A 16,510-nucleotide genomic window follows, 5' to 3' on the forward strand; every position below is an offset into this window, starting at 1 on the left:
GCGTACATAAACAAGTTCCGAGAAATCAAAGCCAAGATTTCGCATCCAAACGAAGTCGTCGCCCTGGCAGCATTGAAGAATGGCGTTTGGTTCTCATCCAAATTCAGGGAAGAACTGGCAGTATGAGCACCTATCTCATTGGATGACGCCTTACACCGACTCTATTACTTCGCCACCCACGAGGAAGAGGTCGCAGCCTTAAAGGAGCAGTATAGCGCGAACAAGAATAATGCGGCCAAAAAGACAACCGCTCCCAAAGAACCAGCGACCAAAGGGAAACATTCCTACGCAATAAACAACTCACCGCAAAAGTCTTCAACATACGACCTCAGCAAATATTGCGCTTTTCATGACCGCAAAGGCCACGCGACCGAAGAATGTCGAGCGGCGCTTCGCAGTCAGAACGAATATAAAATAACCAGCGAAGAAACTGGAGAGGAAGAGGAAGAGCCAGTGACTCCAAAATCTAACCGAAAAGCCAAAGTCTCGATGAACAAAAGAGGGAGGGAAACCGACCCGGAATCACCGAGCTCTCCACCCCCAGCTCCGAAGAAAAGAGTCGACATGATTTCGTGGGGGCCAAACAGCAACACAACCGACGAAATAAAGAACCAAACTGAAGGGAAAATATGCATCGAGGTCACGGTAGCAATCCGCACATTAGAAAAACCCGATGAAGCTACTCCTCCTCCCAGTGTCACTCAGTACAACCCTAACACAGAGTCTCCCTGCGGAAAAATCCCCAACTTCAACCGAAAGAACAAGATGACCAAAATTCGCAAGCTACTAAAAAAACCAACTGGCCTACAAATTCAGAAAAAGACAGAATACAGACCCTTAATCGCAATCTGTCTGGGGGATAGAGGCACTACCGACCAGCACTAACCAAGAAATAGAATTTTCCGGCCCACAGCAAAGGCAAAAAATGAATCGACTTCATTTACAGAGGCTCCAAGTTCTGCAATTCGGTCAACTCGATCACAGCATACAAACGGAGAGCTGAAAACAACGTAGGGGTGAGAGAGCCCCTATCAGGCCCCGACTACGAAATCACCTTCGACAAAAATGAGACCGCAGATCTCGACAAACCACACGACGACGCCCTCGTAATACGACTAGACGTCGGCGGTTGCGAACTGTCTCGAGTAATGATCGGCACCGGAAGCTCGACTGATGTCCTCTTCTACGATGCGTTCAAATGAATGGGATTCACCAAAGCACTCCTAGAGAAAGAGCGAACTCCCCTCATCTTCGCAGGAGAAACCACCTACTCCCTCAGATCGATCGAGCTCATGGTAACCGCTGGGGAAGTTAGGAAAATCGTAGAATTCATCGTGATAGACCGTACAGCCCCGTTCAACGCAATCCTCGGGAGGCCTTGGCTATATAGCATGAAGGCAGTTCCCTCAACATATCACCAATGCCTGAAATTTCCAACCCCGAAAGGAGTCGAGACTATCAGAGGAAGCCAGAAGGGCTCCAGGATATGCTACCTGGCAAGCTTCAAAGACATCGAGCAACACTCCTAAATCAAGCAGCCAAAACCAACAACTGACGTACCTATGTACACGAACCATCGAACAACAGACCCAGTCCCCGAGGAAATAATCGAACTACGTTATGACTTGATCCCTCGACGAGGGTACGTCGGCAACTCACTCACGACACGAGTCCAGTCACCCTCCAACTTCAAAGCTCAAAGTGAGCATATCACTACACCCGAGGGACAATGGCACGACAATATTAAGCTGCCTTCTTTTTCAAATCTGTAACAAACCAGAGTCCGACACCTTAATAAATACAGTTCTTAGACATTGCAGTTCAAGCATATCAGATTTCCTATCACAAAACTACGACAGTTGACCAAAAAACCAGGACCCTGATCAAGTCCTCGGTTGTGGCCAACTCCGCCAACAAGCGCGACGAAACTAGCCAACAAAATCTTTTGTTACAACAAAACCGTCGATAAATGTATCTACAACAAATTGACTCACGGCCCCAAAAGATCGCTCTCGCATAAATATAAAAATAGCAACAAATAAACCGGGACTCACGACCCTTCTTTATTAAATAATAATAATAATAAAGCAACAAAAGAAAAGGGGAAAAACAGAAACAAAAATCCCTAAAGCTACTCTTCGATACCGAATTCGCCATCCTCAAACTAACCACCCGAGCACTTCGTCACGTCGTCCGCCACAGAAGGGACCTTAGCAAAGAAATCTTCTGGTAGATCCTCTGAAATCTGAGGCAGATCGAGCTTCCCAACGGAGAAATCCGAAATCGCCATCACATCGAGCTCGGACCCGAGCTCGACCTCCTTCGTTCGAAGTCGCAACAGCTCGTCCGAAGCCAAAATATTGTTGTTCATGATCTCCTTCAAGAGATCTATATTTGCCATGACCTCCCTAAGACGAGCTTCACAATCAGTTGCGGCCTCCTTCTTCTCCCACTTCTCCTTTAGGGATACCAACACATCCAAGTAGCTGTCCGCCAGAGCCTTTTTGGCGTCATAAGTTGCACGACGAAGGTCGTCAGGGAACTTATTAGCAGAAGATCCAACCTTCGCCTCCAGAAAGGAAACTTGCTTGAGGGCCGATTTCCTCTCGTTTCAAACAACTCGCAGACGAGCTTCAAGCGAAGCAGCCTGATTCCCCAACTTTTCAGCAGCGGCCAGTTGAGCAGCATTGGCACGCTATCGATCCTGAGCCATCTTCAGACCAAGCTTTAGCTCTAGAACGACCTTCTTTATTTCATAAAGCTCATCAGAACGCGGAACATCCTGCAGGCGTTTCTCTAAAGTCACCGCGAACTCGTTGTTAGCCTCCATAGCCTGGAACATAGCAAATCAACACAGGCAAAACAAACCAAAGATTTAAAAGGATTGAATATCGAAAAGAATGACCTTAGCATGGGCCACAGCCATCTTCACATAAACCTCGCGTTCCGTCATATTTCGCAAAGAAGGAAGCGGACACCCAGCAGGTTTGAAGTGCCTCACCAAGTGAGCAACACTATCCGGGTCTTCCGTAATAGGGCAATCCTTGGAGTGAGAAAACTGCCAATGAAACGGTTTAGCAACAGCCGCTTCACACGAAACACTGAGACGATGGTCTGGACCATTCGTTTTAGCCTTCTTCGGGGGGCGGTCACGTCCCTCCGAACCTGTCGGGCTACTCGACTTAACACGAGCAGCAGACTTTTCACCCTCGAGGTCCTTTACCTCTTGGGCTGAAGCCCGCGGAAGTCGAGTCTCCTCACGAAGAACTTCTTTGAGCGCTTCGCTCACATCTCCGGATCGAATGCGTTCCGCATTAATACTACCAGTTCGAGTTCCCACCGTATCGGAGTCGCGAGGGTTTGATCTTCTCGATGCCATGTTCCCTTGGCAAGCAAAACGAAATTAAACGAAGCAATATGGTAAATCCTAACGAATCAAGGCCTCGCCGTATCTCAACGACCCGAGCAAAAGGAATCCCGAAGACTAAGGAAACAAAGATATACCAAAACATTATGCTTATCCGATAAGAATATCTGAAACATCACGATTAAAGATCGCGAAAAACAAAACGCAAAAAAATATTAAACAAAAAATTAGCTAGAAGCGGAATCATCGGGGACAGACGACCCCCCGATTTGATCCACCGAATCCTCGAAGATTTGAGGAAGATCGAGCTCAGAGATCGACCAGTTCAGCACGGTGGCTGAAGCAACAAGATCCTCACAATCCCTTTCCACCTCTTTTAAACGAGCAAGCTCCGCGTCTACGGTTAGGCCCCCGTCCTTGAGCTCATTCAGAAGATCGATGTTGGCGGTCACTTCTTGCAATTGGATCTCAGCAGACACCTCTTTCTTCTTGTTTGTCCATTTAACCTTCAAAGATCCAAGGATCTCTCGGTACTGCTGTTCGATATCACGACGAGCAATGTGAGAAGCACGACGAATGTCCTGATCCCTCTCGACCTCAAGTGCCGCGACTTTCGCCTTCTGAGCAACTACCTGGGTCATAAGAGCCTCGTTTTCCTGGCGAATTCTCCTCCAATACTCAGTCAAATCCTCAATCTTTCCGACATCCCTTTTCCCTTCTCGCTTGACGGCTTCGAGCTCCCCCAAAAGCCTCTTAATCTCGGAACTGATGCTCTCAATTTCCTTGTTATTCCGAGAAGCCACGACGTGATCTTCCATCATTACAACATATTCATTAAAATCTTCCATCACCTAAGAAGAAATCAAAACAGGCGAATAAGTACCTTGAAGCGATTTTTCAAAGGAAAGAAGGTGGGAAATGAACATTACAGCTCGCCACTGCAACCTATGCGTAAGCTTTTTTCTTGGCCGAAGAAGTAAGAGATGGGAGACGGCAGCCTGCAGACCTCATGCGACCAGCGAGGGAAATTAGGTCACATTGGGCCGCAAACAAAGAACCGTATCCCTCAGGGACGAACCTAGGACGAGATGGACCGAGCAAGGTATCCTTTGCCGACCAGCGTCGCTTGCGAGTCGCAGCTACAGTCTCGTCACCCGAACCAGGGCTCAACGAGACAGGTGACCGCCTCTCTTCCAAAGCACCCTCATCGTCGGAGTCATGAATCAAGATCAAAGTAGATTTACCAGAGGCTCGATTCCTCGATGCAGACCCAGAAGTACGAAACGACGACCTCCTCGCGAGCTGCCTAGTCAATCGATCTGAAGACTGAGCCTGAACGGAATGAGTCGCAATGACCTCCTGGGAATGTTTGGCCTCATCCTCAGAGCCCCCAACCAAAGGGGCCCTGTTAGTTCCTTCTGGCATGGCGAAAGCATCCCGAATCCGAGCCTGATCAAACGAAGACCAGTCCAAACGACCTCTCCGAAGGACTCCAATCAGGTCACGCATCTCGTCTGACATCAAAGAACTTTCGAAAGGGGCTGAAATAATCAAAGAAAAACGAGAAATTGAATCGCCAATTCTCCAAAGAGAAAAGCTGACACTCAGATAAAAAAAACTAACCAATACGCTCAGCCCAACTCCGAGGAACTCGAGAGAAATCAAAATCGCCCACAGATGCTCGATCTACCCAAAAAACGAAGAACAGCTCGCGCCACTTCTCGTCGCGATAAGGGACGTCCTCGATGACGTGTCGACCCGGGCGCGGAGACACGAGGAAGGTACCGGGACTCTGAGTGTTCCGCTTCACCATAACGAGGTGTCAAAACTCACCGACTCCGAAAGATAAACCTTCCTCCCTAGCCCTAACCGAGAACGTAATAAGATGCCAAAGAAAATTAGGGAGAACTTGAGTAAACGATAGTCCAAGCTCCACCAGGATCTCGAGAACAGGCTCCAGAATCGGGAAGGTAAGTGTTGGGGTCAAAATCGGTCACGACAGAATCAATGTCTGAAAGTCCATAAAAATCAGCATGAACATTTTTACGAAAAGTAATCTTCGTAAAGAAATCTTTACGAAGAGCCTTGCGGTAAAATATTGTTCTAATCTCAATCGAACCACTAAATACCGATTGTCCGAAGGCAACGGACACGTATCCAAATCGGCCACAGACAAGCTCAAGTATTGCCATCGGACCACGCACAAGCCAAACTCGGTCCCTATGTAGCGACCAAGCACGCACACGGCTCGGTCGCTACGTAGCGACCGAGCTCCAGCCAAGCTCGGTCGAGGAAGAATCTATATTCTTGCTACTCGAAATGGGCAGACAGACACGAAAAGAGTAAGGGCAAATGAGCAAGCAAAACGGAGAAGAGACTAACCCGAATCTTCAAGAGAACTAAGGTATTTCCGACTTGAAATCAGGCTTGGAATTTTTGTAGGAAATTACTAAGAAATAGAAACGCCTTTGAGACTGCCGTAGAACTTTATGGAACTTAAAACCTAGGTGGATAGTCTAGCGAACTAAGTCTTAGGCGATTTTTCATGTCCCGGTATATTGTTCCATGACTGTTCAGGCAGATCTTGCAAAACGATCTAAACTCTGTGAAAATCAAGAAATGATCGCCACACATATTCAGATCACTTCCTAAAGAAAGAAAGAACTAAGAGACATGAACGTCGTCTTAAAACCGATTCGTTTCTAGCGATTTTCTTAAAGCCGACATATCCCAAGTCATCAACATCCAAATCACAGTCCCAGCGTCGTCTTTAAATCGAACAAGACTGTCGATCATTCCAATCCTCGGAAGAAGAAACGTACACAACCCTTCAAGGTATCGGTTCAACTGTTTTCTTTTGTAAAAAAAAAAGGGGGGGGGGGTAGTAGGTACATATACTATACTCGTATACTTCCAAACTTCAAAAACTTTTGCCTTGTCATCAAGAAAACGCTTTCGTCAAAGCAAACTCTCACAACAATAGGCGGAAAAACATTTAGGCAATACGACGCCTCCATAAATCGTTTCAAAAAAGCAAACGACAATCTAAAATTTGTCTAAACACTAGCAACATATCCAGACGATCACGAACATAATCTCAAAGACTATACAACATTTCTTGTCGCAATCATGCGTATAGAAAACCTGTACCAATATCATACTGAAACTCGACGATTAGCCAAAGTCTTGAATCCCTTTCCGGCTTTATAAAGCCATTTTCGTATAAAAATTTCTACGAGAAATCTTTATGCATAAAAGCATTTCTTTCAGTTTCCGTTGAACCAAGTGAGTCACGGAAAAGCATCGAGAACCTTTGTGACGAAGAAAACTCAAGAATAAATGTAGCATCAAGCACATTAAAGGGAACACTTTCTTCCCGATCGTTGGCTAGATCTACCTCTGGTTGACCAATTCGTTCCAGAAACGAATGTGTCATGAGAATTCTCTCAAGAAACCAATGAAAACCGTTCTGCGACTGGATCGTAGTGAAATAAACTTCGGTAACACTCCATGAGTAACTCCAAGCAACTTTCACCTAAGATCAAAATCACAGCATAAACGTTTCTCGTAAAACCCGCAGAAACAACGCTACTTTGACATGTGTATACATATCACCAATTTACAATCTTTGTGGGAACCGAAATTCGCACTGTCGATTTACGTTTAAATTAGGAAACTAGGAAAACCCTAATTTCCCAGAGGTCCCGGATCTCTGCGAGAGCTAACGGCAAGTGACCAAATATATGCGGAAATCATGAAAATATCACAAACGAGTTTAGAGAAAAAAGTAGATCTTATTTCGAGTCCACGTGAGAGCGTTGCGATCATTACAAGAGATCATAAAAGCTTTGGCCGCAAAGGCGGTCAGCGAGTTACCTAGTTCTAGCGGCCTAAAAGCTCAAACCTAGTTGACTAGCAGCTCGATAACAAAAGACGAAGAAAATGCAGAAAAGGTTTTTGATTGATTTCGGACTGAACCTTATGAAAGGCTGCCTACGTACCCCTTTCGAGGATCAAGCCGAACGTAGTTCAAGAGTAAACCAAGAGATCAAACTGCTTGTGCAAGTTCGTCTGGTAATCGGGTGCCAATCATAGAAACAGAGCATGTCGAGAATAATGCCTCAGAGTTTCTAAGTGCCGAGAGTTCTGAGTCTAAAAAGTTCTCCTCGTGCCTCTCGCCTAGGACTCCTTACATACTCGCTCCTAGGTCGGTTTACACTTTTTCCTCTTCTGCCCTTAAGCCGTCATAACTTAAAAATGGAGATATTCCGTTTTTCCCGATCTTTCTAATTATCTTCGAATACTTCATATTTATCCGCGGAAACTTGACATTTATCTTTCCTTGCGAACCAAGCATAAACCGTAATACGGTTTATGGGCTTTTGGTTAAGAAATCGTAAGTGGGTTTCGAGTCACGTCTTAGGTCTCTTTGGGCCGTTGTTTGACTCGAAACGTTTATTACGGCTTCTTTCGATAAAAACGAACTTTCCGCGGTTTTTATCGTAAAGTTTGATTGATGACTTCAAATGACGAGAAACATGAAATGGGTTGGCTATGGTCTTCGGGAGATAGCATTAAAGAGTAGACGAGAATGCATGGATTCGTGTCGTATCGATTTTTAAGAAAGCACGGTCGCTACGTAGCGACCGAGTCGTGTGCGTGCTCGGTCACTACGTAGTGACCGAGCTTCGGGGAGAACTCGGTTGCTACGTAGCGACCGAGCCTTGTACGTGCTCGGTCGCTACGTAGCGACCGAGCTACGGTGAGAGCTCGGTCTCTACGTAGCGACCGAGCCGTGTACGTGCTCGGTCACTACGTAATGACCGAGCTTCGGGGAGAGCTTGGTCGCTACGTAGCGACCGAAATTCGGTGAGAGCTCGGTCGCTACGTAGCGACCGAGCCGTGTACGTGCTCTGTCGCTACATAGCGACCGAGCTTCGGTGAGAGCTCGGTCGCTACGTAGCGACCGAGCTTTGGTGAGAGCTACGTAGCGACCGAGCCGTGTACGTGCTCGGTCGCTACGTAGCGACCGAACTTCGGGGAGAGCTCGGTCGCTACGTAGTGACCAAGCCGTGTACGTGCTCGGTCGCTACGCTTTGGGGAGAGCTCGGTCGCTACGTAGCGACCGAGCCGTGTACGTGCTTGGTCGCTTCTTAGCGACCGAGCTTCGGTGAGAGCTCGGTCGCTACGTAGCGACCGAGCCGTGTATGTAGCGACCGAGCTTCAGGGAGAGCTCGGTCGCTACATAGCGACCGAGCCGTGTACGTGCTTGGTCGCTACGTAGCGACCAGCTTTTGCGCTGGTTGCTACGCAGCAACCTTGTTCGCGTCTTTCTCCGATTTTTTGTGAATGTGTTTTCTCCGCAAGATTCTTCGTAAAAATAAATCTTTTTCTAAGATTTATTTTTCGTAAAAACGTTCATGCCGATTTTTGCGGACTTTCAGACATTGATTCCATCGTGACCGATTTTGACCCCAACAGTTAGCCCCCCAGCTCGTTAGAACCATGAGCTTCTAGCGTGAGGTTTTAGCGAGTGGCTTGGCAAGTTAGGTGAGTTAGGCGGAATTAATGGTCGAAAAGGTCAGTGGTAAGTGGTCTTCTCGCTCTTCTAAAAGTAGAACGCGATAAGATTGGGGCTGCGCCTTATGACGGCTGCCTACGTACCCTTGTTAAAGGGATCAAGCCTTTCATAGTTCGTCTTGGAGTTAAGGTTCGTATGACTAGTTTTCCAGAGAGACCTTTACGGTCTGGTTTTTATGTAGAGATTATCAGGCGTGTTGCTGCCGATGGCATTTTATATGGGTGTAGAAGGAAGACTACGAGTTGTCATCTCGTAATCTAACTCTGTGTGTACTGCTATATCCGTGATCTATTTCGAGAGTTTTCTGCATTGTGTAAACTTGCGGGATTTCTGAAGACGCTCGAATATTGGCAAAGAGACAAATTTTGGGATCTCGTATCAAGGTTTTTGATACTATGCCTAGAGATGTTAGAGACCAGTGCGCTGGGTTTAGGGCAAGACCTAGGTTTACTCCTGGTTTTAGAGGGTGCGATGACTAATTCGACTTATGTATCCCGTTTCAGTTTCCTCCTGATTCCATACCGATTAAAAGTCCGCGAAAGGTTCTCGGCTTATACGACTTGTATGGTTGGAACCGAGCATCTCTCCAAGGACAATTTTTAAGCCTCCTGGAAGTGCTGACCAAAAATTTTGGGTTTCTTTTATAGCGCTATTATCCTTGTGTCGGATGTACGAGAGTCATCTCTACGAGATGGCTAAGTCTGTTTAGGACGTTAAGAGTTTGTTGTGATCAGCAACAAACTTAATGGTTAAAATTACCGTTTCGAGTCTTCGCGAAGGATATGTTTTGAGAAGATGTTAGTGCGTATGACTGTCTGGTCTTCCAAGAAAGTGTTTTTATCGAGGAAGGAAATTTCGTCGAAGAACAAATCTTCAGGCGTCTGCGACGTCTCGCGATGCTGAAGATTTGTTATTCTTTCGTATGCTGCGTTTCGTGCTTGAAATATTCGCGGGCTTGAAGATGTTTCGCGATGTTGCAAGGGATTAGTCTTAGCACTGCGTTTTGGAAACATTCTGGTTTGACTACAGATGTTCGCAGCCAGAATTGTTGTTCCTGTTTGGATTTGATTTGCGATCGAGGAGTTAGGACCAAGGGGTCGCGTAAATTTGTCCCCGGAAAGAGGCATCCTCCTATACTGTGCTTTGTGTGGTGTTGGCCTTCCGAGATTTCTTTCTTGTCTATTTGAGGATGTTCCGTATAGCTATAGGAGCTCTGTTACGAGTTTTCCTTACATGCCGCATTTTACGAGTAAAACACAGCGGGCTTAAAGTGAATCGTAGTATATGGAACTTGGTCGATTTTTGACAAGTGGAACCTTTCTGTTAATTGTTTGGTTGTTAGGACTGAGTTTTGTTATGACAAATTTACCGTATGATTCCCGTTTTTGGGTGGTACGATAATTGTTTGTGTAATCGTTACTTGGCGTTTCAAGATAAATTCCGGATTACCGTTTAGCCATCAAGTTATTGGAGCGGTGGTTGCTCAATTGTTTTGGCTTTGGATGAAGGTTGTGCTCAGCTTTATAGCCAAGGACGTTGTTGCCAAAGGATTAGACCATGACACTTTCGTGCGGTCAATAAGGTCAAGTCGGTTAGAATCGTCCTTAAAGGGGATGCTGTAACCTAGTTCGGCTTTGAAGGAAAGGCGTAATTGGGCGAGTGACGAATGGCGTTTATCGAGATTGATAGGCCGAGTATGCCCAAGGTGGTAGAAAACGTTTTTCCACTTTAGGGTTAATTTATACGATGAAAGTTTCGTATAATGTTTCCTTTATTCGTATGGAAGTTGTTTCCTTTGTTTCCGAGGGAGATAAAGCCTAAGAAGCTCGATACAGAGCCCGTGCGGAGTCAGTTGCAGGGTGATTTCCTGCTTGGACATGACCAAGCGGAATGAGAGTGGATGCCAGTAAGTTGCGGGGCTAAAGAATGAGACCTTTCAGCTTGTGGTGCGAGGAAGCAAAGTTTATATTGGTCGTCCAATGTCGGATCATACAGCTTGGTTTTTTGCTATAAGGAAAGTACTTTTTCGTAAAACCTGTTACGTTTACTTTCGAAAGTTACTTCGTATGACATGATCTGATTATACGAAGGATTTTTTGCGTAAGTAACGGGCGATAAATTTTTACGAATTTATTAAATTGACGCGACATATGGAGATGTCAAAATAACGATGTTTCCGCAGATTTTTGAGAAACGTTTTCGCTTTTGGTTTTATTCTTCGGTGAAAGTTTCTCTGAGTCACTCATGGAGTTTTACCAAAGGTTATTTCACCGAGATCTAGTCGCGAAACGTTTTTGCAGGTTTCTTGAATTAATCAGTTAAACAGCGATAGACTTAGTCGACGAGCGGGGAGGACGTGTTCTCTTTGTCGTATTTTCTGTTACTTTTGTTCTTGATTTTTCTTTGTTGCAAATGTTTTTGATGTTTTTCTGTGAGTCGGTTGGTTCAATGGAAAATGAGAGTGATGCTTTGATGCCTGAAGATTTCTCGTATAATGATTCTTATACGAAACTCGTTTTATCAAATCGGAAAAGATCTTTATGACTTCAGCAAATCATCGACTTTCATTCTGAAGTTTGGCAGAGGTTTTCTAAACGAATGATTGGGACGATAGATGTTGTATAGTCTTTGAGAATTTTTCCAACATGGTTTGGATCAGTTCCTAGCGTTTAGACGAATCTCAGATTGTCGTTTTCTTTTAGGATGATCTTGACGAGACATCGCATTGTATGAATATTTTTTTTGAAGTATGGTAGTATACGTGTATAGTATACGCACCTACGCTGTCCCTTTTTTTCTTGAGGAATAGAATGATCGACAGTCCGAGTCGGTTTGAAGACGACACTTGGACTGTGATTTGGTTGTTTCCAGGTTGAAGACTTGGAATATGTCGGTTCCGAGAGAATTGCCAGAAACGAATCGGTTTTAAGACGATGTTCATTTCTCTAGTTTTTTCTCTCGTTAGGAAGCGAGCTTGATATGCGTGGTGATCGTTTTCTCAATTTTTTGGAGAGTTTAGATCGGTTTGCAAGATCTGGACGAACAGTTATGGGACAATATATCGAGACAGGAAAATCACCTAAGACTTAGTTCGCTAGACTATCCACCTAGGTTTTACGTTCCCTAAAGTTTTTTGGCAGTCTCAAAGGCGTTTTTATTTCTTAGTAATTTCCTACGAAAACTCCAAGTCTGATTTCAAAAATTTCAAGTCGCAAATACCTTAGTTCTCTCGAAGATGCAGTTTTGTCTCTTCTCTGTTTTGCTTGCTCATTTCCCCTTCCTCTTCTTGTGTATGTTCGCCTTTTTCGATATTGGTGTTTATCCTTTGAAACTTGACATTTATCTTCCGGACTAGACTGATACGAAGTCAATAAAAAGGTTCAACGTAATCGTATAGTTGAGGCAGCTAAGGTGTTAAGTTAATCGTTGCCGTATTATACGATTAATCTGAATCCACGCGAGAAAACTAGTCTTTGCGGGTTTTTTTTTTTTTATCGTAAAGTTTCAATGGTAACTCCAATCGAGACGAGACAAAAGACGTTTCGATCGAGATTTGAAGGAGAACACAAAGATGGAGGTAAGGGTGAGTAGGAGCAAGCGAAGGAGTTTAGACGAGTCTTACTTGTTTTCGTCGTAAAATCTCAACATAAACTCCGATTGAGACGAAACGAAAAGCGTTTCGATCGGGATTCAAAATAAAACACAAACGAGGAGCTTTTTAAGGCCTGACAGGTCGCTATGTAGCAAGCTGGAGGTCTGACAGGTCGCTACGTAGCGAGTGGAAGCAAGCCAAGAAGAGTCCTACATGTTTTCGTCGTAAAATCTCAACGGAAACTCCGATTGAGACGAAAAGAAAAGCGTTACGATGAGGATTCAAAAGAGAACGCAAAGGAGGACCCTTTTTAGGCCTGACAGGTCGCTGCATAGCAAGTGAAGAGTTGGCTTGAGCTCGGTCGCTACGTAGCAACCGAGCCGTGTGCTTGCTCGGTCGCTACGTAGCGACCGAGCTGTGTAATCGATTTATTGCGCTTCGTTTTTCCGCGATTAACCTAGGGGTTTTCTGCGGTTTTTGGGAGAAAAAGTTTTATCCTTCCGAAATTTTTTAGGAAAACGTGATTTGGTAAAATCCTTACGCATTGAGATTTCTTTTTTTTCTGTAATGAGCCAAACTTACGGGGTTTGATAAGATTTATCGTTTCCCTTTATGTTTAAAAAGAGAAATTGCAAGTTCGTTTCATTGCACTTCCTGTGGCGAAAAGTCGCAGCAAGGTTTTTTATTTTCTCAAGAACTGTGGCGTTTGCATAGGCGTTGGCCATAGGCGGAGTGGCGGCTGGAGTTTTTTTACCAGCGTTGTTGCAAACTACGATTTTCTCTTTCGCATTTTCATACATTGTTTTGATCAAGCATTTTGCGGCTATGAGTTAGAGTAATCCGTACCCCCCCCCCTCCTTCTAGCGCCAAACTGTGGGAACCGAAATTCGCACTGTCGATTTACGTTTAAATTAGGAAACTAGGAAAACCCTAATTTCCCAGAGGTCCCGGATCTCTGCGAGAGCCAACGGCAAGTGACCAAATATATGCGGAAATCATGAAAAGATCACAAACGAGTTTAGAGAAAAAAAGTAGATCTTATTTCGAGTCCGCGTGAGAGTGTTGCGATCATTACAAGAGATCATAAAAGCTTTGGCCGCAAAGTCGGTCAGCGAGTTACCTAGTTCTAGTGGCCTAAAAGCTCAAACCTAGTTGACTAGCAGCTCGATAACAAAAGACGAAGAAAATACAGAAAAGGTTTTTGATTGATTTTGGACTGAACCTTATGAAAGGCTGCATACGTACCCCTTTCGAGGATCAAGCCGAACGTAGTTCAAGAGTGAACCAAGAGATCGAACTGCTTGTGCACGTTCGTCAGGTAATCGGGTGCCAGTCATGGAAACAGAGCATGTTGAGAATAATGCCTCAGAGTTTCTAAGTGCCGAGAGTTCTGAGTCTAAAAAGTTCTCCTCGTGCCTCTCGCCTAGGACTCCTTATATACTTGCTCCTAGGTCGGTTTACGCTTTTTCCTCTTCTGCCCTTAAAATGGAGATATTCCGTTTTTCCCGATCTTTCTAATTATCTTCGAATACTTCATATTTATCCGCGGAAACTTGACATTTATCTTTCCTTGCGAACCAAGCATAAACCGTCCTACGGTTTATGGGCTTTTGGTTAAGAAATCGTAAGTGGGTTTCGAGTCACGTCTTAGGTCTCTTTGGGCCGTTGTTTGACTCGAAACGTTTATTACGGCTTCTTTCGATAAAAAGGAACTTTCCGTGGTTTTTATCGTAAAGTTCGATTGATGACTTCAAATGACGAGAAACATGAAATGGGTTGGCTAGGTCTTCGGGAGATAGCGTTAAGGAGTAGACGAGAATGCATGGATTCGTGTCGTATCGATTTTTAAGAAAGTACGGTCGCTACGTAGCAACCGAGTCATGTGCGTGCTCGGTAGCTACGTAGCGACCGAGCCATGTACATGATCGGTCGCTACGTAGCGACCGAGCTTCGGGGGGAGCTCGGTCGCTACGTAGCGACCGAGCAGTGTACGTGCTCGGTCGTTACGTAGCGACCGAGCTTCGGAGAGAACTCGGTCGCTACGTAGCGACCGAGCCGTGTACGTGCTCGGTCTCTATGCAGCGACCGAGCTTCGGTGAGAGCCTGGTCGCTACGTAGCGACCGAGCCGTGTACGTGCTCGGTCGCTACGTAGCGACCGAGCTTTGGTGAGAGCTCGGTCGCTACGTAGCGACCGAGCTTTGGTGAGAGCTCGGTCGCTACATATTGTGCTGGTTGCTACGCAGCAACCTTGTTCGCGTCTTTCTCCGATTTTTCGTGAATGTGTTTTCTCCGCAAGATTCTTTGTAAAAATAAATCTTTTTCTAAGATTTATTTTTCGTTAAAACGTTTATGCGGATTTTTATGGACTTTCTGACATTGATTCCGTCGTGACCGATTTTGACCCCAACAATCTTCGTAAAACCGATCCCCATTACTTACACGGAAAATCCATCATACAATCAGACCAAGTCTTACGAAGAAACTTTTGAAAGTAAACATAACTGGTTTTACGAAGAAATATATTTTGTATAGCAAACACCAAGCTGTAAAATCTGACTTTGGATGACCAATCTAAAGAGAGATCTCTTCGCATTACGATTTAATAGATCTCATATTTTAGCCAGGCGGCTCACTGGCTTCTGCGTTTCGTTCCCCTCGGTCACATCCGAGCAGGTAATCGTCCCGCAACTGACTCCGCACTAGTTTTGTATCAAACCTCTTAGGCTACGTCTTCATCAGACAAAAACGAATCAATTTTCATAAGACTATAGGTAACATTATACGAAATATTCATCGTATAACTGAAACCTAAAGCATAGAATCGTCTTCTATGACTATCAGCCATCTTAACACGGATAACTCTGGCAAACTTGGCCTATCAATCTCGAGAAGAGCTCTTTGGCCCTCGGTCAATTACGCCTTCCAGTGAAGGTCCAAACCAGAAGTTTGCCATCCCTTTTAAGGACGATCGTAAACTAACATGACCTTAAATGTTAAAGTACCATGGTCGAATCCTTGACCTACAACATCCTTGGCAATCTGAGTGAACACATCCTTCACGCCAAGCCAAACTATTTGAGAAACCATCGCTCCATCACTTAACGGCTAAACGACAGTCTACGACTTGTCTAAAAACGTCGTGTAACTATTAAGAGAATAATTATCGTATAGCCCACAGTCGAAAATCATATGATAAATTCTTTGTAATGAAACTCAGTCCTAACAACCAAACGGTTAACGGAAAACCAAAACTTGTCGACAATCGACCAAGTTCGATACATTCCACAATTCACATTAAGCCCGCCATGTTTTACCCATAATACGCAGCATGTAATGAAAAATTTGTAACAAAGCTCCTAGAGCTATACGAAACATCCTCAAAAATGCACGAAATAGATCTCGAAAGGCCAACACTTCACAAAGCACTATGAAGGAAAACGCTTCTTCCCATGGACAAATTTACGCGACCCCTCAGTCTTAATTCCTCGATCGCAAATCAAATTATTAGCATCCAAACAGGAACAACAATTTTGGCTGCAAACATCCGTAGACAGACCAGAATATTTCTCAAACGCAGGGCTAAGACTAAACCCTTGCAATATCGCGAAACATCTTCAAGTCCGCAAACATTTCAAGCATGAAACACGGCATACGAAAAAAAAAATCAATCTTCAGCATTGCGAGACGTCGCAGACGCCTGAAGAACCATTTTTCGACAAAATTACCTTCCTCGATAAATGCACCTTCTTGGAAGACCAAACAATCAAACATACTAACATCTTCTCAAACATGTATTCTTCGCGAAGACTCAAAAACAGTAAATATCTACCGATAAGTTTGTTGCTGATAACGTCCTAAACAGACTTAGCCATCTCGTAGAGATAGCTCTCGTACACGTGACATAAGGGTAATAGCGCTATATAAAAATCTGAAATTTTGGTCAGCACTTTCGGGAGACTTAAAAATTGC

The 16,510-nt window shown here is 44.7% G+C and overlaps 1 protein-coding gene across 1 annotated transcript; it reads right to left on the bottom strand.

The window, feature by feature from the left end:
* Positions 1-3,594: 3,594 nt before the first annotated feature.
* Positions 3,595-4,185, bottom strand: LOC106453906. The gene has a single exon (XM_013896102.1). The coding sequence runs from the start codon at positions 4,183-4,185 to the stop codon at positions 3,595-3,597; it is 591 nt and encodes a 196-aa protein (XP_013751556.1).
* Positions 4,186-16,510: the final 12,325 nt, after the last annotated feature.

This window comes from Brassica napus, chromosome C9 (assembly GCF_020379485.1).
Source record: "Brassica napus cultivar Da-Ae chromosome C9, Da-Ae, whole genome shotgun sequence".
NCBI lineage: Eukaryota > Viridiplantae > Streptophyta > Magnoliopsida > Brassicales > Brassicaceae > Brassica > Brassica napus.